This window comes from Boleophthalmus pectinirostris, unplaced genomic scaffold (assembly GCF_026225935.1).
Source record: "Boleophthalmus pectinirostris isolate CB_2022bp ecotype Guang Dong unplaced genomic scaffold, ASM2622593v1 HiC_scaffold_3, whole genome shotgun sequence".
NCBI classification, from domain to species: Eukaryota; Metazoa; Chordata; class Actinopteri; order Gobiiformes; family Gobiidae; genus Boleophthalmus; species Boleophthalmus pectinirostris.
In genome coordinates this window covers 36,325,326-36,348,785 of record NW_026571299.1, presented here as the reverse complement: position 1 = coordinate 36,348,785, position 23,460 = coordinate 36,325,326, and the positions used below count along the sequence as shown (strand labels likewise).

Genomic DNA, 23,460 nt, shown 5'->3' with positions numbered 1-23,460 from the left:
GAGAGAGAGAGAGAGAGAGAGAGAGAGAGCGAGGGGGGGGACAGAGGCGAGCGATCTATCCAAACCTCACCGTTTCACAGGAGCTCTCATTGCTACGCGGCTCAGCGCAGCATTTCACTGTTCCAACGGGGGGAAACGCCACTCTTTACCGCTTCTTTTAGCCCCTTTTCTTTATCACGCCGCTTGTCTGCGTGAAAGCCGCATTCAGAGACAACTTCGTCCGTTTTTCTGCCGACTTCCGACTTGAGCTGCATCATGAACAGTTTTGGGGCACCTCTGAAACGCGTACCGCTGGAATGGTGGGGATTACACAGCCGACACCCAAGGAACATGTAAACGCACATGGAGTTTGGGATTTATTTCGAAATATGGGAAAGATGACCGTCTTCTCGCTGTGCTTGCTCTTGTGCGCAGATCTGCTGGATATAGCCGTGGGTAAGTCATTGTGACCCTCTTCATACAACACGAGTCATACTGTTAGTGAATATTGTTTTTAATTTGAAAGCTTTTGATTCATGCGTAGATATACACGCTATTGGTCCGTGAAAACAAAAAGATCGGATGGAGGCGGGCTGTTCCGTGCCAACGTCTGATGCCAACTTTCTCCTCCAAGCCAAGCAAGTGGTTGAGGGAGAAAACGTGCACAATGGTCGGATTTTAGTCCGTGGTCTTGTGCGCGCTGCGTTATGGCAAAACGCACGACTGACTGACTATAAAAGAGGCCTCGTTATTGAAGTCTGTTCTTATCTCCAGCAATTTGCATGACAGCACCCTCTCCGGACTCAAGTGCACCCATGCCCAGCCGTGTCCACTTCACGGCTTGGCTTCTCGCTTGCAGTCGTAGCTTTTGTTTCAACAGATAGCAAGAGATAAGTTTCCAGTGTGTGTGTGTTTTTGCATTGAGTATATAAAGCACATTTGGCACCATCGCGGTATGCACATATTTCCATACGACCCCAAAGCACTATAGTGTGAATTTGCGGATGCGCTAGAGATGTCTGATGTCACTATCCAAACAGTGGCAGTGATGGACTCCCTGGATGCATGGCATATGTTCCCAGTGGCTTACGGAGAAATTTGGCTTCACACATGGCGCAATATGTAAGATGAACACAAAAAAGCTCCACTCACAAATGCAGGACAGGTAACGCTGTACTAGTAGTTTCTCCTGGGCACAATCAGCACCACGGACAGTTCACTTGTGGCCACAGTTTCACTTTGCCGTCTGTTTTAGCGGAGGATTCGGATGTTGTTGACCTTCTCTGACCCTTATAGGAAATCATTATGTCTTTGGGGTTTTGCATAATGTTTAGTGATAAAACGTCTGAGTTGGTTGGGCTGCTCCAAGGGACTATTGGTCTGAATTTGACGGTGCAAAATTGGTCACCACACATTCATTCTAATCGGCATTATAGAGATGTTTAAAGAGCGTCTGCTGCTCCTTCTGTTGGATTGTGTTGGACATGCACATTAGTTCATTTATGACTCAAAAGTTTTCCCTTGTGTTTTCATAAGTGTTATTACGGTCTGTCTGCATGGAAGCAAACCGGTCAGAATCAGAATGCAGTACAAACAATAACGGGTAACTGAAAATAACACCCCACATGGTCTGGTTTGGGGCTGTGTGCGTTTCCATGGATTTCTTTTAGTTTGGTCTCACGTTCGAACCCACTTGGTACAATTGTAAAAGCACCAAAGTGTTATTTTGACCCCAAATTGGAGCCACTTATAGTTTGGAACATTGTTGGGTAAATTTTCCACTTTAACACCATTGAACTTGAAGAACAACAGTGTAAATGGGCCTACAGCTACATCCATTAAGTTGTTTCATGTGCAGCAGTTGACCAAGTGTGAGATTTTACATTGATCGCAGGGCCAACAAACTGAGAACAGTAGAATTTAAGCAATCAATAGTCTTTGAGCTCCACTCACCAGCATACCCGCCATTCTCAAGGCCCATGACTGGATTTGATTTATGTTACAAAACTCACGCAGAGATGAACAAAGTAGTCGGTCTTATTCAAGAAAACTATTATCCAAAGTGTATATTTTTATGTTACATTACCACTACAACCAGTGTTGGGAAGGTTACTTTTAAAATGTATTCCCCTACAGATTACAGATTACATACTCCAAAATGTAGTTTGTAATGTAATCCATTAAATTACTTAAAGTGAGTAACGTAATCTGAATACTTTGGATTACTTGATTTGATGTAGAGAAGCAAAGACAAGGATACTTAACCGTATTAAAAATATTATTGATAGAATAGGAGGAGACACATGATTTAGTCCTGTTAAATCCTGTTAAATCCTGTTTTAGTCCTAGTTTAGACCTGGTTTTAGTCCCGGTTTAGTCCTGGTTTAAACCTGTTTTAGATCTAGTTTAGACCTGGTTTTAGTCCTGGTTTAGATCTAGTTTAGACCTGGTTTAGATCTAGTTTAGACCTGGTTTTAGTCCTGGTTTAGTCCTGGTTTAAACCTGGTTTAGATCTAGTTTAGACCTGGTTTTAGTCCTGGTTTAGTCCTCATTTAAACCTGGTTTAGATCTAGTTTAGACCTGGTTTTAGTCCTGGTTTAAATCTGGCTTAGTTTCCAGCAATGAGTGGAATTATTGAAAAAAATGTAAAAATAATAAAAATAATGTGAAAACAGGAAAATACCGCCATGTAATCCATTTATTTCAACAAAGTAACTGTAATCCAATTACCACTCACTGAAACAGTAACTGTAACCAAATACAGTTACTCATAATTTGTACTCTGATTACGTAACTCCGGTACATGTAATCTGTTACTCCCCAACACTGACTACAACAGTTAAAACTTTCTACTGTTGCTATTACGTCTTCATTCCAGTAATCCTCTTGATTAATCTAAGAGCTCTGTGACTTTTAAGATTGTGAGATGAAGTTAATTAATAAATAGTTTGGATAATTTGGAAAAGAAATGCTAAATGTCATAAAACACACCCACACACAGACACCCACACACACACAAACACTGATCTCAACAGTGTCCTGATGTTCAAAAGTAATGCATTCTAGTTTGTACTTTCTATGTCCTGTCTTACACCTCCCTCTCTCTATAGCTCCTCTATAGCATCATAGCTTTTCTTTTTTTTTTTTTTTTTTTCACAGTTAGATCAAGGTCGCTCTCTGCCCACCTCTGTCTCGTGTTCCCAAAAGGAGCAGCCTTTGGTCAGCGATTCCATCTCATCTTTATCGGCCGTAATGAAATGTCATACATTTTTATTTCCCATAACATTTCAGGCTGTGAGTGGAAAAAATGTATTTACCATGTTTCTTCTGCACAACTTGGACCGGCTTCATGTCCATCTTGGAGTAACTGTCTGTAAAAGTACTATTTATTAAAGGGCTGTCCACCTTGTGATGTCATGTGGTAATACAGGAAGTGCTCTAATGTGTTCTTAAGCTTCATACACCTTCACTAGAATCATCTGGATGATTTCAATCCTGGAACGACCACTCTCTACTGAACTAAGGCAGCTGTTAACTTGAAAACTAACACTACATGACATCACAAACTGGAACAGAGCATTTTGAGCTTTGGCGATGTAGATGGACTAACAATAAAGGATTACTCAAAGATGTGTAAATGAAACAAAACACAGCTCTGGGTATATTTTTGATGAGGTAAACACATTATAACATGGCTTGAAGCTCACTGGAAGTATTGTAGTCTAAACTTGTTTGACATACATTCTTGCAGGTATTACAGTAACTAGCAGTAGGGAAAATATGTTATAAGTAAGTGGGTAATATTGACAAAAATGAAATAACTAGGACTGCAGTTGGCAACATAAATCCTTGGTTGAGTAAAGATTTGCTTTTGTATCTGTTAATTGCCTAAAATATAAAGTACTATATATTTGAAAAATAGTAAACAGGATCTTTAGAACTGTCCGGTTAGTCCCAAAATCTGTCAGCTGATTCTAAGCATTCTTCTGTTCTACTATTGTCCATAGAAAACATTGCAATCTTAATAAAAATGATTCAAATCAATTAATAAAAGACAGCAAGGACACATTAATCTACTAAAGACATACAGCCTTTCAAATAATAACAGTAATAAAGTTTTTAATGTCATATTTGTATTCATAGCTCTTATCAGGTAACTTCCACACCAGTGTTGCTTTTTGTGGTCAAGTCAGCATTCTCATAAATTAAACCCTACACAATACATTCTGATGATTTAATGACAAAAAAATACTTAAAGGACTAATGCAGGGCTCAAGGTTCTTTAGATTCGCACCACCCAAGATAAGTCATCAAAGCCACACTTGAAATGGCGCAGAGTGAAATAGGAGCTTTTTGAGAAAATGAGTTTGATATGTCCAGTCCTCTCCTCTTAAACCACTCTTAACTAAGAAGGACTCAAAGTATGTCTTATGTATCTTTATTGTACAGCCTATAAAAGAGTAAGTGACATGTACCATATGTGCCCACAACCACTTCAAGTATAAAGCTGTATTGTCATCGCACTCTTTTCAGGTCTGCAAACAAACAAATAAACAATAAACAAATTGCACGTCTGTAAGCAAATACAATCGTAAGAGCAATGATTGTCAAAAATATAGAAAATCAGATACCCTGTCCTAGATCTTTCCCGGGGCCTCCTCCTGGTGGGACGTGCCCGGAACACCTCCAGGCGTCCAGGAGGCATCCGGAACAGATGCCCGAGCCACCTCAGCTGGCTCCTCTCGACGTGGAGGAGCAGCGGCTCTACTCCGAGCTCCTCCCGTGTGACTGAGCTCCTCACCCTATCTCTAAGGGAGCGCCCAGCCACCCTGCGGAGGAAACTCATTTCGAGCGCTTGTATCCGCGATCTTGTCCTTTCGGTCATTACAATTCTTAATGATCAATTATTGATTAATCGACTAATCATGCCCATCCCTATTCCAGAACTTGAATTTCATTGTCACACACTGGAGGAACCGTCATTTTTTATACACTGAAATGTGACGAAAGGGAATTTCACTGCTGTTTGTTTGTAGAATCAATAATGGTGACTTGAAATGGTAATATAATAACAAGAAGCATACTAGTATAATGTGTTGGACTGAAATGGAGTCCTCCTAAGATTATGAGAGCTCTTAGTATAGTATACCCACTTGTTAAAAGATCTGTGCTAAGACTGCGCAATATATTCCCATCAAATTCATAAAATCGAAAAGGCTGTACTTCTTTCGGTAATAGAATGTTCTCTGCAAAGAACAAAATATCCTGAATTTTTATTGAAAGAAACTGGTTGTACCTGTAGCTTAGACCTCTACAAACATGTCCTGAAATTGATGGGAGTCGTGTTTTGGCTTATGAGTTCTTATTTGAGTCTTTCTCCAATCATTACTGCTTTTATTTTATTATGTTTTATTGCATTTTGCCCTTTTACTTATTTTTGTATTAATAGCCCTCACTGGATAACTTCTACTTCAGTTTTACTCTTTGAGGTCAAGTCAGCATTTCAATCTAATAAACCCTAAACAATACATTCCTTATGACTAAAAATACTTAAAGGACTAATGCAGAGCTCAAGGTTCTTTAGATTCAGATTTATGTATTGGCTTATCATTTTGTATTTGAGTTCATTTAATCATTAATGCTGCTGGAGTTGTTTACAACGTACACTATATTGCAAATCAAAATGCAGTAGTTTTTCTTTCGTACCTGTGTCCTACTCTATGCCCTCCAGTGTTCCTAGTGGAGTTGTAGATTTCCACACCACTAAGTTTGTAGACAGATTTAAGCAGCGCAGGATCTCTGTTAGATGGAATGGTTTCCTGTGTGCAGCGCCTCTCTGCTCCTGTTGGCTCCACCAGACTTCGATGTGCGCACAGATATGAGCTCAAGTGTGGGGAAACAACAGTAATCAACAGCCCTGGCGCTCTCTCCAGTTATATAAAGAGATTATGCATAGATTAGAAGCAGCGTTATTGTTTGTCCAGGCTTTATTTGTGTGGTCAGTCACTGTGAAGGAGCTTTCTTGGCACAGTTTGGTCTGGCTCGTGTATTCATGCGACTATTAAGGAAGATACATTTTCAGCATTTTCTTATCCCTCATCTCCGGCTTGATTTTTATCATCTTGTGCCTGTTTTATAAAGATAAACTATGTATTTACATGAAGGCTTGAGGTGTATTGACATAACTATAACAATTTAATGTTTACCAATGTGTTTGTTTGTTTTTTAAATCATTGAGTGCAGAAATTTTTTAAAGGTTCACTGTGTAACTTTTTCTGGTTGGGTTCAATTGTTGCATGGAGATAATTGCCACAGATCTGACCTGTAACTTGATCTTGTCTCCATGGAGACTGATGCATTTAATTCCATATTGTGGAACATTCCAGCTAAAGCAATAATACTTTTTTTCATGGAACAATCAGGTTTCTGACCCTCTGTGAAAAAGTTACATAAAGCACCTTTATCCCAAATCTACTTTTACAACTGGACTTTCAGCCTGTAAAATAAAGGGTGTCATGAATGCTGGACTTGGCTATGAAAAAGCTATAACTTAATCTTTAAATGTCTCCATTCATTGTCACTGAAACATTCAGAAAGGTTTCTTGTTCTTTTAAAGTAATAGTCAAATTTGCAGTTGCAAATATCCAATGCCCATATTTTTTTTACCCACAAACTCACATTTCAGACCTTGACATTGTGTGTCATTTCTTGCTGATTTTTGAAAGCTTGACCTGATGTTGCATTTGAACAGTCACTATATTCTTGTGAACGTTGTGAATTGTTTAACCATAGAGCATATTGCTTCATAATTATTATGCCCACCTGATCCTTTTGAACTACACATCCCATTGAATGTTTTGAAAGATGCAGGTGGGTGACCCAGAAATGACAGCTTTTGTTGGAGCCTTTTCGTCCATTTTGAATTGGCCAGAGCAATGAAAATCAATGCTTTATCTGCTCAGAAAGGTCAGATCATTACAACTGTGTTGATATTCATTGTATGTGCTTGTCTTGTTATATCACATTATTGCAAAGGTTGGGAATATTCATTTACATTCATTCTGTTCAATTTAGTTGAGTAACCTTTTTTAAAGAAATTGTACTTCTGAAGTATACACCATACTTTTACTCTGACTTGAGTAATATCTTTTTACAGTGGAGGAGTTGAGTAAAACTCTTACTCTTACTCTTCAAGAGACAAAACCTTTATGTTGACCATACTTAATGACTTGAACATATGCGTTTCTTGCACTGTTCCTTCAGATAATATATGATATAAGTTATTTTATTGTGGTTTAACCTTCATAAATAACAGAGCATTATTTCATGTTTTGTTCTTGTAAATGCCTCAACTTCAAATAACAAATCAGACGTTACTTCCATAATAATTATAAAATATGCCTTTTTGTATTCTCATACTTTCTTCTGCTCATTAGCTGACTGGGTTTGCTGGTGCATCTTTGTCCTCCTCTAATGGGCACTGCATAGTGAACAGTTTATTGCCATATTATTATGCAGATTGGCAGGCAGTCTAGACGCAGACTAGTATTTTGTTCATTCTACCCTCTGGCTTTCTTTTTATCCTTTTCTGGGGTATTTCTACCCATTTCTTACCAATTGAGCCACTCCTGTGATTTCATAAATGCTAGCTTTGTTTTGAAACCAGGATATTGTGGGTTTCGATTCTTACCAGCTGACCCACAAATTCTTTTTTCCCTTGACTCCTGTCATGTAGCTAACAAAACCACCCTGCCCAAAACTCTGAAGTATTTATTATGGACTCTAGTTTAATGAAAAAAATGAATAATTTTGTTAAATCAAACTTTCAGAACCGTCAAAATCTCTATCTTTATATGCAAATATCATTACAGATACACACAAAATGGTCACTGGTCAGACACTAGGCCTGTCATGATAACTTCTCTATCAATAAATGAAAGCTGGAACAGTATTTTGGAGTCAGTGTTTATACATGTTCACTTTCTTTGCATTACTGGGAACAGTTTGGTTATTTTTAGCTATATGAGAAGATTTAAGCCATAAAAGGTTGGATAAATAACTTATATATCATTATATCATTACAAACAAAGTACTGAAGTAGTTCATTCTACTGTTAATTTATTGCAGCTAAATATTTTTTACATTGTATATTTAAAGGTACACGATGTAGCATTTCTGGTAAGAGTCCAGCACTTTTGTGTCCATGGAGATATACCAGGGAGACTGCTATCTCTTGGAATGTACCATAGTAGGACATTAAAGTTGCTTATTATTTAATTTAAGAGTTTTTACAATAAAATAACACCTTTAAAAATATGCATTCTATTGTAAGTGGGCCTACCTCTCCACAAATTGAACCTGTAAATTAGCTTGATGCTTGTTTCCATGAAAATAGAGAAGTTTAATATTGAACTAAGAAAAAATCCAGGCAAAGCGGACCCTCCACCCAACACACATTGCATCTTTAATCTTTTAATTTTGTGCTTTAAATCTGCTTTGGGGTTATTGTGTAAGTGGCATCAATTAATTTCAATTTTATATTTTATCATCTATATTTCAGCAATATATCGAACTTCAAAATGTGTTATCGTGACAGGCCTACAGACCACTCTCACCCCAGTGTACATACAGGTCAAGAAGCTGAATATCTGAAAATCCAGGGCAAAGCAAAGGGCACAAAAACAAACAAACAAACAAAAAAAAAAATCTACTGTAACCCAAATCTCCAAACGTATTCCCTATAGCCCACAATTCTGACGTCAGGGCAGCGTGTGGTGATTTGGATGGTCCTGGGAGAGTGACATGCCAAATGATGAGCCCGTGCATGCGCTGATTAGCAGAGACAAGTAAAGGCTGGGAGGCACCAAGTTCAAATGCGGCACTAACTCCCCGTTTCCATCCCTGCGGTCGTCAGCACACAGACGTGGGCCAGATCACTCATGTCTGCGTGTGCGTGGGAGTTAGAAGAAACTGTCTTCAGCCGCTGGCACTTTGCTGAAATAGGAAAATGAATCAAGAAAGTATGTGTGTTCTTACAGTAAAAAGCTCCCCGATGAATACAGTGCACAATTATGATTATGCATGGAATTGGCAGAAATGAAAAACCTGAGTGTTTATTTGTGTTTAATTGATACATTTTATTTGTTTCTGTATTGTTAATTGAATTTACTTTATACTCTAAAGTGTAAAGTCTAAAGGAATTACGCTTTTCGTCATTTCATTCCAATGATCTATTTGATAATTGCTGATTTGTAAGCCTACGGTGTTTATTTTTAGTCACCATGGCAATGTAGAATACCCTATAATATGTCATTGCTTTGCCTAGAATGTTCCACAGTGTGACATTAAGCAGCTCTATCTTACATTGATTCAATTACAGGTGGTTTTATCCCTTAAAAATACCCAGAAAAACAGAAAACATTCTGACTGTGAGCAGGGTTGCCTCTCCACTAGGGCTGTAGCAATACATATCTTGAAATATTGTGATATCGTATTGTCAAAGTTCTCTCAATAATATTGTGGACCATCACGATATATCAAATTACAAGTCTCTTTGCTTAAATTAAGAATTGTGATGCAACAATAGCTAAAAAAGACAGAGGGAACTACATAGACCATGATCCTTTGCTCCATTTCAGCGCAGACAACAAGAAGAAATAACAGTTCTAACACTTTTAAGTCTTAGTTCTTTGGATTAAATCTTGCCAAGGCATTTTAAGAGGAAAAAGTAGCATATTAACAGTTTTCTTAGCCTCCACAAAATATCGCAATAAATATTGTACCGCAAGATGTGTATTGGATATTGTTACATCCCTAATCGTGAACCTCCCAACTATATTGTGAGATTCCCCATGATATCGCAATAAATATCATACCGTGAGGTTCATACCGTGGCCATATCGTATCGTGAGACTTGGATATCGTTACACTCCTACTCTCCACATGTCTGACCTTTTAGTTTTAAAAGCATACTGTGAAACATTCCAGACAAAGCAATAACATCTAGACTGACAAAAGCATTTAACGGACCCTCCAGCACAAAAGTTACACAATGCACAATACTTTTAATTAAGCTACTTTCCACCTCTGCCAAATCGTGGTCATATCTATCTTCTATATTTTGCTGAAAACGTCTATAAACTATTGACCTCTACCAATCATTGTCCATTAAATTCAAAGAACAGTCTGAAACTATTGCTAGATAAAAAAAAATACAAAAATAACAGAACACAGAAGTATTCTCCAGTGAACATGTGCTGAGGGTGTCAAGGAAAGTTCATATTATGTTTAGAAAATCATGAGACCCGGAGCAGGCTGTAATCTGACTTTGACGTCACTGTGGTTGGCTGCGTGGAGCTAGTATGGCAGGATTGTGTTGAAAAGCATATTATGGATTATTTCCTCTCCAGTATATTCCAGTCCCTTCATGTGTGTACTTTTGGTCTCTGCACCTCTCAGAAATCATGAAGACATCCCTGCGCAATGACTGGAGCTGCTGCTAAAGAGCGTCATCTGCCCAAATGAGCCTGATAGCTGGATGTTGCATCTGCCATTGACGATAACATTATCTGCAAACCTTTGATCCACACCACAAACTTGTCGTACAAGTTCTCAGACTTAATCTCAGGGACACGTGACAGGAATGACACAAATAGAATAGTCGTGTTTGCATATGGATGATGGTTTTATGTTATGAATATTTCACTGTTTTACTTAATATGCCAGGGCTGCTTCTTGTCCCATGGTGATTACACTTAACATTTGCCTGTTTGCTCCTCTGCATAGAATTTTTATATTTTACATGAAGCAAAAAGATCAAATTTATTCTTACCCAATAAAACTGTCATTGCCAATTTCAGTCTATTTGAGCTGCTTTCTTTTTGTTATCTAGAAATGTTCAACTCATCATGCCCGTTCAATGGATCTTCTTCATCTTTCAAGGGAAACTCCTCAAAGAGTATTGTGAAAATGCTCGGGTGACATGCCTTTATAAGACTCAGTATGTTTTCTCTTGACATTGCTTCATTTTGTAGAATGACACAGGTGGTGATAGTGGTGTCCCTCACAACATGGCAAACAGTGAAATACAAAGAATACATCTGCTTTCACCATATAACTGTTCCTCCTTCCTGATTTCTTGTTACATCACAGCTAATCATTGTCTGCACTTTGCTCATCCATTTCACATTCTGCTTCTACACACGACGGCAGTTAGACAGGCTCCTGTGAATTATCCTCATTCCTCTTTTGTGATGCTAATATGAAAAAAAAAAAATAAAATCAGTCAGGGAGAGCTTCATTGTCTTTGTGTCTGACCAAAGATCCAGATTTACATTTAAATACACGTGACATGCCTAATGTTGAACTTGACTTTATTTTAAATTACCCGGTAATAAGCACTTTTATATCTGAGTTCTTTGGATTAAGTCTTATCGAGGCATTTTAAGAGGAAAATGTATCTTATTCACAGTTTTGTTAGCCTCCTCAAAATATCACAATAAATATTGTGCTGTGAGATGTACATCGTGAAAATATCGTACTGAGAGATTTGGATATCGTTACATCCTTAGTGGATATTGGATAAGCATCACTTTAATGATGGAGACAACAGCCTAATATGGATGCAGTGTATATCCAGACTGAAGTGCGCTGTGGGGCATGGCAGAGGTTCAGACAAACCCATCCACACTGGTGGACTCACAGCAGCACAGAGAAGTGGACAGGCACAGAGGAGGAAGTGCCTGCAGTGCAGCAGGTGCACTTTCTTTACAAACTTTAACTCTTTTAAATGAGTCAAGGTTGTTGATGACACATCTGATATTTCCTGTGTGTTGTTCACAGAAGCTCTTAGTCATTATTATTCCAAACACTTGCAAAATGATCTCTGCACAGTTCACACACACACACTGCTTTGTGCATTTTGCCAGTGTGACAAACCTTGGGTTTGTGAAAGAAAATCTGCATTTTTCACAAGATAAAATTTTTGATGTTTTGTGCAATGACTTTGTGCACGATGTGATAGTCATGACAAAGGGTTTTATACAAATACATCAATTCTTTCAACAATGCCACCAATATTTTCATTTCAAAACATTATTCCGTCATTACATATACATACACATGGATATTGTGCCGAGTGGTATTTCTCTATATTCACTGTTGCAATGCAACAAAATATGCTTTCTGGGATTGCATCAAAGGAAGAATTTTAAAAGGGATCTTCCTGCAATGATATAATAAAATATATATTTTATAAGGTCTGCTATAGCATATACTGTAGGTTTCATATGTTGGCAAAGTTAAAGTTGCTTTCATGTGGTTTCTGCAGTTTGATTCATGCACCCACTCAGCTGCTCACTCTGCTCATGTACTGCTTTCTCCTTGGGGACTTGGATGTAAAAGACTCACATAAGTGTAGACCACAGCTGTGTAGTACTCTGCCACAGGACACTGAGACCACCACCAACACTGTTCCATGGTTCTGTTCCAACACTGAACCATGGGGAATATCTAAACACCTTCCAAGTGTATTGTCTTTTTTCATTAATAAAATATCTTCTACTGTGAGAGTTTTTCTACAGTACTTTCACTATATATCATGTGCTTTGATTTCTCACAACTCCAACTTTCTATTACAGTAGGATTACTTTTTCCCTGAAATAAATAAAATAAATACATAAAACTAACAGGATTTCTACTGTCAGTTTTTTCCTATAGTCATACATACAGATACACTCTAAATAGTGAATTCATTTCCGCTGTGTCAGGCAGGGACATTGAGCCATGGAATACCCTTGATGACAAACATGGGACATCTGATACCACCTCAACAAAGCAGCTAATTACATGAGACCATGTACATTGTATTTTGATGTTCTGTTAGGGCCATGTACGGTTCATGTCGGAGCACAAATTACTGTGAAACGATCTAGCTACAGCAGAACATCACTGTCAGTGGGTTTAAAAAGACAGCCACCCAGATACAGCTGCATCAAAGTCTAAGAAAAACACACAATTTCATTAGCACTTTTAAAATATGGAAATGGCTGCGTTGTGCCGTGACAGATCCAGTGATATTCAGAGATTGCTTTTTTGCGAATTAAAGCATATTTTACAGTGGCAAAAGGAGACATCTGTCACCCTGCGGGGGTAGAGTCAGCTGTTGTACCCTGGTATCCTGTCTCCTCTCATGAAGAGCCCACACTGGCTGCTACATCAGTGTTTAGCATAGTAATCTTTAAATGTGTGACACGACATTTGCTGTGTTACTCATTATTCCACTCTTTAACATTTCCATCGGATGTTGCACAGTGGTTAATATTAATCCTATTGCTTAAGCTCCGCCCATAGAGGGAAGACATCAGATGACAAGGAGGTTATGCTACTTTGTGCCAATGAAAGCTCAAGCTCAAAACCACCCGTTTAGTTATTTTGTTTATGTGCAACTGCTGAAGGGACTGGAGCGTCAAATAACATAGTGGCACAAAAGCGAGTGTTCCGAGCTGTCGCCAAGTTTAATTATTAAAAATTCATACAGAGGGCCTACAGTGCAAGTCATAATAACAGCAGATTTAGAGCTTTCAGAGCAAATGGCAAAAATACAAATTGTACTTCAAACCATGTAACGGGAAATACAGAATAAAGGTAAAGCTGGAGAACAGAATTCAGCACTGTATGCACGAAGAAATGCTAAAGATTTATACCCAGTACTATCTCAAATATAACTCAAATAATACACAACAAACTGTGCAGTTTAAACTGCACAGGAAATGGAGGTGTAATTTTCCAAATGCAGACACTATTTAAAGTTAGAAAATATGAAATACTTTTTCACCCAAAGTGTACAAAAGTATGTTTAAAAGGGAAATTAAATCAACAAGAATGCATAATATTAGAATACTATATATTAAAGACAGCAGGAAAACAATAACCAGGACACTTCATTAAATCTTCTGTTATATTCATAATAGCAATACTTGAGGCACTTGTCTCTTATATTGCTTCTGCCTGATTAGAATTTTGTGTCCATCATTTTGAACATACAGCTCATCAAATGTCAGCAGCTTGCACATGATTGATGTTCATTTCCACAGAGATGTAATTTAAGCAGATAGTATCTCACTGTGTCCACTCTGACTAACCCATATGCAGTTACAGGATGTTTGTTTCCCATTCCATTATGCATGATGCAGCCAGAAATTCGCTGAATTGCTAGTAACAATACAAAACAATGGGCACTGCATCTGAGTACCATAATAGCCACAGTAAGAAAACAACAGATTTTGAGCAGATAATATATGATAATGATTTCAAATCCAATGAATATAATGTTATAATCATAATTTAGATTGCTATCATTCATTCTAAAGCTTGAAAATATAGTTTTCTTAGATTTGAAATGTTGAGTTCTTGACATCTTGGTTGTTGCAGAAATAATGGAATGCACTGAGCTTGCTCTTTGCATCCCTCTGGGGTTGCACACAGAGCAGAGGCTGGTGCCCCCAGTCCATCTTCAGCTTTAGCCTTTGCTCATAACACCTCTAATGTAACTCTTACAACATCCACAAAGAAACTCACTAAAAACTCTCTTTATTGTCTTCGACTGCACTGTGTGCTTTCTCCAGCCCAATCAGACAAAAGGAAGTCAGGTGACTCATGGGCAACACTTCTTATAAACTTTTATTACCTTGCCCCCCTGAGATGAATTTTAAAACAAGCAGTTTGGGTGAATGATGAACCTAGTAATAAAATCTGACATTTTTGGTTTAATATAGGTGAATGAATACAATGATCAAACCTAAATTATTGCAATATGGTGATAATGTCAAATTGATGACCAGCCCGTATGCTGCAATGATAGTTTCTCCCTCGTCGTCACTAATACAAAATGGCAAGTTCTGCTGTAAACTCTTTATACACTGGATAGCACTGGGCCAGAAACGACAGGGGCGAATCAGCGACAAATATCCATCCACAGCCCAAAGATGGTGAAACCCTGCTCTAGAATCAAAAACATGAGAGCATCAAGGACATAAAGTGACAAGATGAAAAAACGAAGTGGGTGTAATTATGGTGAGAGTAGCGCAGGCTGAGACTTCATCTGCGCTGCAGCATGTTTTAATGAAACAAAGACAGCGTTTTAAGTCCTTCTAAATGAGACTCCTGTTTGACGCCTTAAAGGAAGCACAGAGGATTCAGAAACAGGTTTAAGGCAATAAATGTAAAATTGACAATGAAACAATGTGTGCCGCAGTGAAAGCAGACAGTGAATATGTCTTCAAAACCTGTCCTTCTCTTTTATGATGTATCCTGACACATAGCTCAGATACAGTGGGGTGTGAGTGCTTTCCACGAATGATTGTGCTTACCATAACAGCAAGGTCAACCTAGAAAGTTTTGAGATAAAGGTATGAAAATATCACATATATTGTGTAGGTTTAAATTTTCATTTAGTTTATTTGCCATTTGTAGTTTAAAAACATATAAAAAAAACACGTGCAAAAAGTGCACAATGAGATATTAAAAGCAACCATCTGTAGTTCAAGACTGTAAAAGCATCCAGATACCTTATTACAACTTCAATAAAGCTTGCAGTGTAATCTTTGATGCAGGGGTTGTAATTGCTTATGGATAATTTTGTAGTTCTTTCACTTTTTTGTGATACTTGAACTTCAACCAAGCTTTGAAATCACATTTTACTACAATTTTGATGAACTGCTAAAATGTAATGTGGTTATCATTATCTGGGATTTTTTTATAAAAAAAATATATATATATATATATATATATATATATATATATATATATATATATATATATATATATATCTCCACTCCTCAACCTTGAATCAGCAGACTGTTCTGTGACATTCTTTGATAAGTAATTATGGCCTGATAGCTGCTTTGGTGTGAAGTATTTTCTAGCAAAACTGCAGTCTGTTCCACCTACGCTAAGAAATGCTAAATGCTATAAACAATGCATTTGTCTTTCTGTTGCACTACTCTGGGTGGGAAGAGTAATTATATTGATATTTATTTCCCACCACACAGTATTAACTTTTGAATATGCCGAATTAGCATTTAGCGCTTCCTAAAATGTCAAGATTAAAATGTTGTAGTGTGAGTTGCTTTGGTGAGCAATGACTTTCTCTGGTGTGAAAATGACTTTTTCAGCAAGATGCCCCATAATCACAGCCGTGCTTAATGGTGCCCTGCGTAACTTTTAATGTGAAGGGTACGCCACACGCTAGTCTCCATGTACATGTACTCAACTGTTCAACCTGGAATGTTTCACAGTATGGCATGAAACTTATCTATCTCCATGGAGACAAGCAGGCACAGGTACAGATCAGTTTGGTGAAGACATGGGCCTGCTCTCAAAAGAATCCATGTTTTAAATGCATTTCTGAACCATAAAATCACCTCTAATGAAAGAACATGAAATAAAATATCCCTAAAGACAATAAAAGGTCAGTTGCTACATACCCTCCACCAGAAAAGTTAAACAGTGCACCTTTAATTTACACTCAGTAAACGTTCTTCAAAGGTTTATTTATGGTAGTCTACACTGATTTGCAATGATATTCTCTGACCATTATTTTTATTTTTATGTGCACTAATTCTTCTCCAAATTTGCTTTGGGATGAATCCACATAAACACATCTTTAAATGTGTCTTTGATTACACTGCAAATTACAAACTGCAGTCAACAAAAACATTTATTCTTGATTGGCCATAAACAGAATCAGACAATACAAATGTGATTATACACTAAATGAATTTGTATTTTTAGCACTAGATGCTTCTCTGTCACTGCACTGTTCAATGTCACTCACAGTTACGACTTTGGGGGAGCCCTGAGGTTATACAGAGAGTTATCGTCATCACGTATATGTTGAAATAATTACCCCAAAACCCACTACTCTTTCATCTGAGCCGCTTGTAAAACTCCTCACACAGTTCTCTCAGCATGACGCAAGCTGCACACTTGTTAATTCACTGTAGGCCTCCAGTACCTAACTGCAGCCACCATGTAGCAGCCCTGAAATCGCACAGTGAGATGTAAATAACAATGCTTTTATGCGTGCTTTTATCCATATATTATGCAATTTTCTGATCTCTGTTATAATGTTGTTTCCTCCTCAAAAAGATACCCGGAGTTGTGTTTGGTTTCACACACCTTTAACACACAGATACTTCATATTTAGGCTAAGTTTTTTGGGTGATCTAATGTGTTTTTGAACTCCATACATCTTCACTAGAATCATTTGGACTATTTCTGCCCTGGAGTAGTTAGATTAATCTCTGATAAACTAAAGGTAAAAGGCTGGTATTAACTTGAAAAATAGACATCACAAGGTGGACCAGAGCATTTTAATCTCTGGAAATTTCGACAGTTCAGCAATGCAGGGTTACTTAACCATGTGTGAATGAAACAAAACGCAACTCCACTCCTCCATTTTTGATGAGGCAACAATATTCTAACTAGGGATGAGCATTCGATGAAATTTTCTTAATCGATTGTCGGAAGAATTAACAATCAATTATCGATTAATCATTAACGTTTTTATATTAAAATGATCATCATTATTATTACTATCTGCACTACTAATCTTCATAAATAAATTCAACTTTACGACATAAACCGTAACCACTCTAGAGCCACATCAGCCCGTTTGACATTATTATGTGTTTAATGCAGATGTGCGCAACTCTCACAGAAACAAAACTTAAAACTGCATCGCTAATTTGCATAAACTAAGCGAAGATAAAACTACAGCTCTTGTGCGCTGATGCGGTTCAAATTCTGTCGGATTAAAAGACATGACACAGTGGAATACAGGTTAGTGTGACCATATTTGTCAAAACCAGGACACCGTACGGGGGGGAGGGAGGTGGAGACTCGTCATCCACATTGCTCGACTCTCACCTGGCAAAACTTTTTCCCACTGGACACCGAAACATATGTGCTGCTTTGTACACTGTGCACATGGACTCACACTTGTCCCGAACGCAACGAAACGAAGCATGGAATTTCTTGTACAAGTCATCGTTAAATACGCATTTGTGCTTCGGCACGTTGCAGACTGACCGACTGTTTGTGTCTCACTCCTTCTGAGTGCAGAGACACATGTACAGACCCTGTTTGGTCACACTACGCCACGCACAGCAACCTACATTTGGTTTGTCGATTAAAATGAACGTAATCAATGAAATTCTTAATGATCAATTATCGATTAATCGACTAATCATGCCCATCCCTAATTCTAACATGGCTTAAAGCTGACAAGAGTCAATTTTGCAGTATCGTTTGTTTAAAGTGTGTGTACAAGTAAAAACTACAATTCAAACTACTACTGGACAATACCTGTTTATCCTCACACACAGGTAGGCAGTGTGATCCCGGCTGCCTCAGATGAATACATGTTAAGAGTAGTTGTGTCCTTGGGCAACACACTTGACCTGCCTGGTCCCCGGTGTCTACATTCAATGGTGTATGAGTATGTCTCTTGGTGTAAAGTGCTTTGATTACCTTGAAGTTAGAAAAGAGCTATACGTGTGACCAGTTAATTTAATTTAGAATGGTCAGTAAAAACATGTGGATTGAAGCAGAGTTCAAAACAGCCTTGTACTGTTGTTGAGTGAAAGTCTGTCTTGTTTATGTTTTAACAATTCATATTATTCATATTTTAAAGTTGTTCATTTGATGTGAATAAAACAAAATATAAACGTGGCCAAGCTATATGAGGAGAAAAAAAAATGCTAGAGATGTACTGATGATAAATGATAATATACAGTACATTATGAGACTGTCACAATAACAATAATGCAAGATAATCACAGTAAATTATTTTTAAATAGATAGTAGCATTAAAAAGCTGCAACAAAATGAAATGGTCGGAGGCAAGAAACATGATAGCGGTCAAACACAGTGCGTAACCTCGCGTATTTATCCCCGATAATGGTCAATTCCTGCTGCATTATCGGATGCACAAATAGAAGCACGGAAGAAGGAAAATGTCTTTTTCGTATTCCGAGTGAAAAGAACCGCTAACGGTGAATTAAATGACTTTCAAACATCCGCAGAGCAAACGTAGAAGATCCTAACAAACCGTGGACTCCAACAAGTTCAACAACACATCGAGACTCTTGGAGGTTTTCATCTTTTCTGCTGTGAATGGCCCAGGAGTTTCCACCAAGTCATTGTGGATATCGCTGAAGTGAATGTTTGGCCAGGTAGTTGGCGATTCAGAGCAGAAATTTGGTTTGGTCCAGGCTTTGTCGGGGTTGAAAAGGGTGATTTGGCGTCCATCGATGCTTTTGACCAATTTCTGGTCAAATGGTCTTGGGTCCTCTGCCGTTAGAGTGGATAAATAACCGGGATCAATACCCTTTACGTGCTTTCTCGCTCCGTCCGTCATGTTGAATTAGTGTTTCTTGCCGCCAACCAAAATAATTCCCAGCATGCAACGCACGCTTTTGTCAACAATGAAACTTGCCTATTCAACCTTGTACAGCTCAAATCGTATCATATTACAACAAAAACACCCCAAATCATCTCACTTTTACAAGAGAAAACACACACACGATAAATAGTGAGGTCAAAAATATACTGTTTAAGCTTTAGTATATATAGTAATTATCGTGACAGGCCTGTTCATTATTTTGTCATATCAAAAAACCTTGCACACCTACTTCTATAGCTCGGAGGGTATAAAATCGCAGTATGTCAAAGTGAATTCTCCGAGAAATTCCCTGTTCCATCAGAACACCAGAGTGATGTATGAAGTCCGAGGAAGGGAAAAGGGCAGGTGACGCTGCTGCAGGCTGTTTGATATTCAGCGGGCCTGGCTCCCTCTGACCTAAGTGAGTAGTCTACGTCCTTGTAGTTTAGACAATATACAAAGAAATAAGCTCCGTTCAAACTCCTTTTTCATTCATCTGACTATTTATTCTTTGAAAGCCGCTGCTCGCTTGTCCATGAAAGGGAAGTTAATTCTTGGGATTCAGGAATTCCAGGAGTAATGTGATTTAGTATGAGCTTTTATGAGTTGCTTCGTCAATGACACGAGCCACATTTTGCCTTGCCTTGCCTTTGGGGGAGTAATATCTGAGCTGCGGCGTTTGGACGAAAAGGAAATGAAAGTCTGCAAAAATATTTCACTGGCTTTTATTTATTTATTTTTTTGATTCTAAGCTTCACTGTGTGGATATTTCAGAAAACATTCACACTTTCAGAAGATTTGCCAATTTTGTATCTCAGTTGACTGATTTAAAAAACATAATACATCTTTGGATTTTTTGCCAAATTTAAAAAAAACATACAAGACAAGAGTGTAGCCAGCCTACGCCACATTCTTGCATAATTAGTGAAAAAGTACTTCGATATCTTAACAACCCATAATTACTCTGATATAGACATGAATTTCAGGCTGAAGGCAGAGGAACATGTTAGCTCTATCTCTAGACTATAAAACTGTCTCTGATTCTGCAGTTGGGTCATTACTTCCCATCTCTCCCCAATCACCTCCAACTGCTTACTCGCCACATTCTTACATGAGCAAGCTCGGTGTCTGGTCCCCGGATCATAGGCTGTCTATATAAATGGACATAGCTAATCCGCTAACCGCCGCAGTCCAAATAGGAACTGATCACAGGGGTGCTTCCGGCTCCATCGACTCTGGCTCCAATTAACTTTACGGTGAAAAACTGTCACCCGTTCTCTGTAACTGCTGCAGTGGGCCTTGTCATTTTGGTCTTAAAACGTTTGTATAAACCCGCTCTACGTGATCCTGGGGTTTTTATTTCGCTATTTTGTCCGTAATTGAATTCCTATTCCTAATATCACTCAGCTCAAAATTCATCCCTATTACTGCAAGTCTCGTGAGCGTCGTTTGACTGGAGATGAACGCTATGGGTGATGTCACACTCCCTTAGTGATTGCTCATATTTTTTACTTGTGTTCTTTTTCATAATCTGATTTTATCTATATTGTTAAAGGGACAGTCTGGAATTTTAGACACAGGGCCTCATTTCCTAGTGAGCCAGAGTGTTGGAGACGTGAGGAGACACTTTTTAAAAATAATCCATCCAGTCCTTGTTTTTGCAGAGCTCGTTGGTGCTAGGCTAGTGCATGTCAATGGCCATTTGCATGACTCTAAAAACAGTCTTACCCACTCCACAAAACACAAATCTATTATTACACCAGACTGTCGATGTGAATGTCTGTGTTGATAGAATAATTTTAGTAAAGTAAAGTAAAACCAACGTTGCATTTGAAGGATTTATGTCTGAGCAGCAGCAGCAAGTTGGACTTCCTGATAGAAAGCTTGGCAGCGGCGGACTGATATATGAGAAAATAGTCCCTCAACATGCGATGATTCATGCAATGCAAGATTTGTTTTATTTCAAACATTATTCTGTCAACATGAATCGTCGAGGGATGTCGAGGGACTATTTTCTCAGCAGCAGCGGAATTTTTCTTTGCCGGTAAGATAGGCGCTAGGTGATATCAGTGGGCCGCTGCCAAGCGTTCTATCAGGAAGTACAACTCACTGCTGCTGCTCAGACATAAATCCTTCAAATGCAAGGTTGGTTTTACTTCTAAAATTATTCTATTAACACACACATTCAGATCAACAGTCTGGCATTATAAGTGTTTTGCCTCGAGTGCTTTGTGGATTGGGTAAGATTGTTTTTAGTGGCAGGCTAACTATGGCCATTGACATGCACTAGCCTAGCACCAGCGACCTCTGCAAATACAACGACTGGATGAAATATTGTAAAAAGTGTCTCCACACACCTCCAACACTCTGGCTAACTAGGAAATGAGGCCTTATTTCCAAAATTCCAGGCTGTCCCTCTAAATTTCCATTCTTAATGTAGAACTCGGTTAAAAATTCACCCCTGTAAATGGTCACATTTTTCTATAGCGCTTTTCCACCTTCAAGACACTCAAAGCGCTTTACAACAAGGAACCACTCACCCATTCACACACACATTCACACACCAGTGTACGCAGACACTGTGGGCAAGGTGGGTTAAGTGTCTTGCCCAAGGACACAACGGCAGCATTCATCTGTTTGAGCTGGAATCACACCAGCCAACCTGTGGGTCAGTGGATCTGACCGCTCAACCTGTGATGTTTATGTTGAGAGTGGGATTCGAACCGCAGACCTTCAGATCAGTGGGCGAATGCTCTACCAACTGAGTAACTGCAAACCTTTTGAGCTTCATTTGACTGGAGACGAAGGTGACGTCACACTCCCTTAGTCATTACTCATAGTTTTTACTTGTGTGTATTCTCATAATCCGTTTTTATCTATATTGTTAAACACATTGGCGCAGTACTAGAGGTGTAACGATATCCAAGTGTCACGATATGATATTGTCACAGTATGAACCTCACGGCACGATATTTATTGCAATATCATGGGAAAGGTATAGTGGGGAGGCTCACGATTAGAGATGTAACAATATCCAAATCTCCAAAAATGATATTTTCCGGATATACATCTCATGGTATATTTACTGGGATATTTTGTGGAGGCGAACAAAACTGGGAATATGCTACTTTTTCCTCTTTAAATGCCTTGACAAGACTTAAAAGTGCTTACAACTGTTATTTCTTTTTGGAGTCTGCATTGAAATGGAGCAAAGGATCATGGTCTATGTAGTTCCCTCTGTCTTTTTTAGCTGTTGCCGCACCATAACTCTTTAATTTAAGCAAAGAGACTTGTAATTTGATATATTGTGATGGTCCACGATATTATTGTGAAAACTTTGACAATACGATATCACGATATTTCAGGTATTGTTACACCCCTAGTCAGTACTATCTGTTTTTAAATGTGCTATATAATTAAACCTTGACCTTGATCCATTTCTTCGTACAGCCTATGTCCGGGATACAACAGCATACTGGTCAAAGATGGAATTGAACTGTCATCCTTCTTGTTATGAGTCGACCGCTCCACCTCCTGAGCCACAGTAAACTTGCACTATATATCTGTGATGTTATTGCTTGTAATAGGCCAAACAATCTTCATTCAATTATTTCAGCACTCAAAATGAATTGTGTGGTATTGTTGGCATAGCTTTGCGAAGAATTCTTTTCCAACGCCACCATACTGTTTACAAACAATAAAAAGGGCCGTTGTCCAGTTATAGCACAGTATGACAGAAAATGCAGTAATATAATGGTGAATAATACATTAGGAAGTGAAAAATAATGTCACTTGGCACAGCTGGCTTCGAGTGCAGCAATGGAGTACAATGGTCTGGACTGGAGCCAGAGCACTTTGACTTGGCTTTGAGCTCCATCCTTATTGCAAAGTGCTATCTTAGGTTGGCGCCTTCAGACTCCTCCATCACCACATGTTTTTGAGCCCCAGACAAAATCATGCTCCTCGCCAAGTGCTCTGCTGCCCCGGCTCAGCTATAGGTAATCAATAGAGATTTACAGGAGAACTTTTGCTGTCTA

At 38.4% G+C, this 23,460-nt stretch overlaps 1 protein-coding gene across 1 annotated transcript in view; it reads left to right on the top strand.

The window, feature by feature from the left end:
• Positions 1-296: 296 nt before the first annotated feature.
• Positions 297-23,460, top strand: part of igsf21a (immunoglobin superfamily, member 21a) — a 260,409-nt gene continuing 237,245 nt past the window's right edge. Inside the window, 1 exon segment of the mRNA XM_055160688.1 lies at positions 297-435. Within this exon segment, the coding sequence (XP_055016663.1) occupies positions 297-435 (139 nt within the window).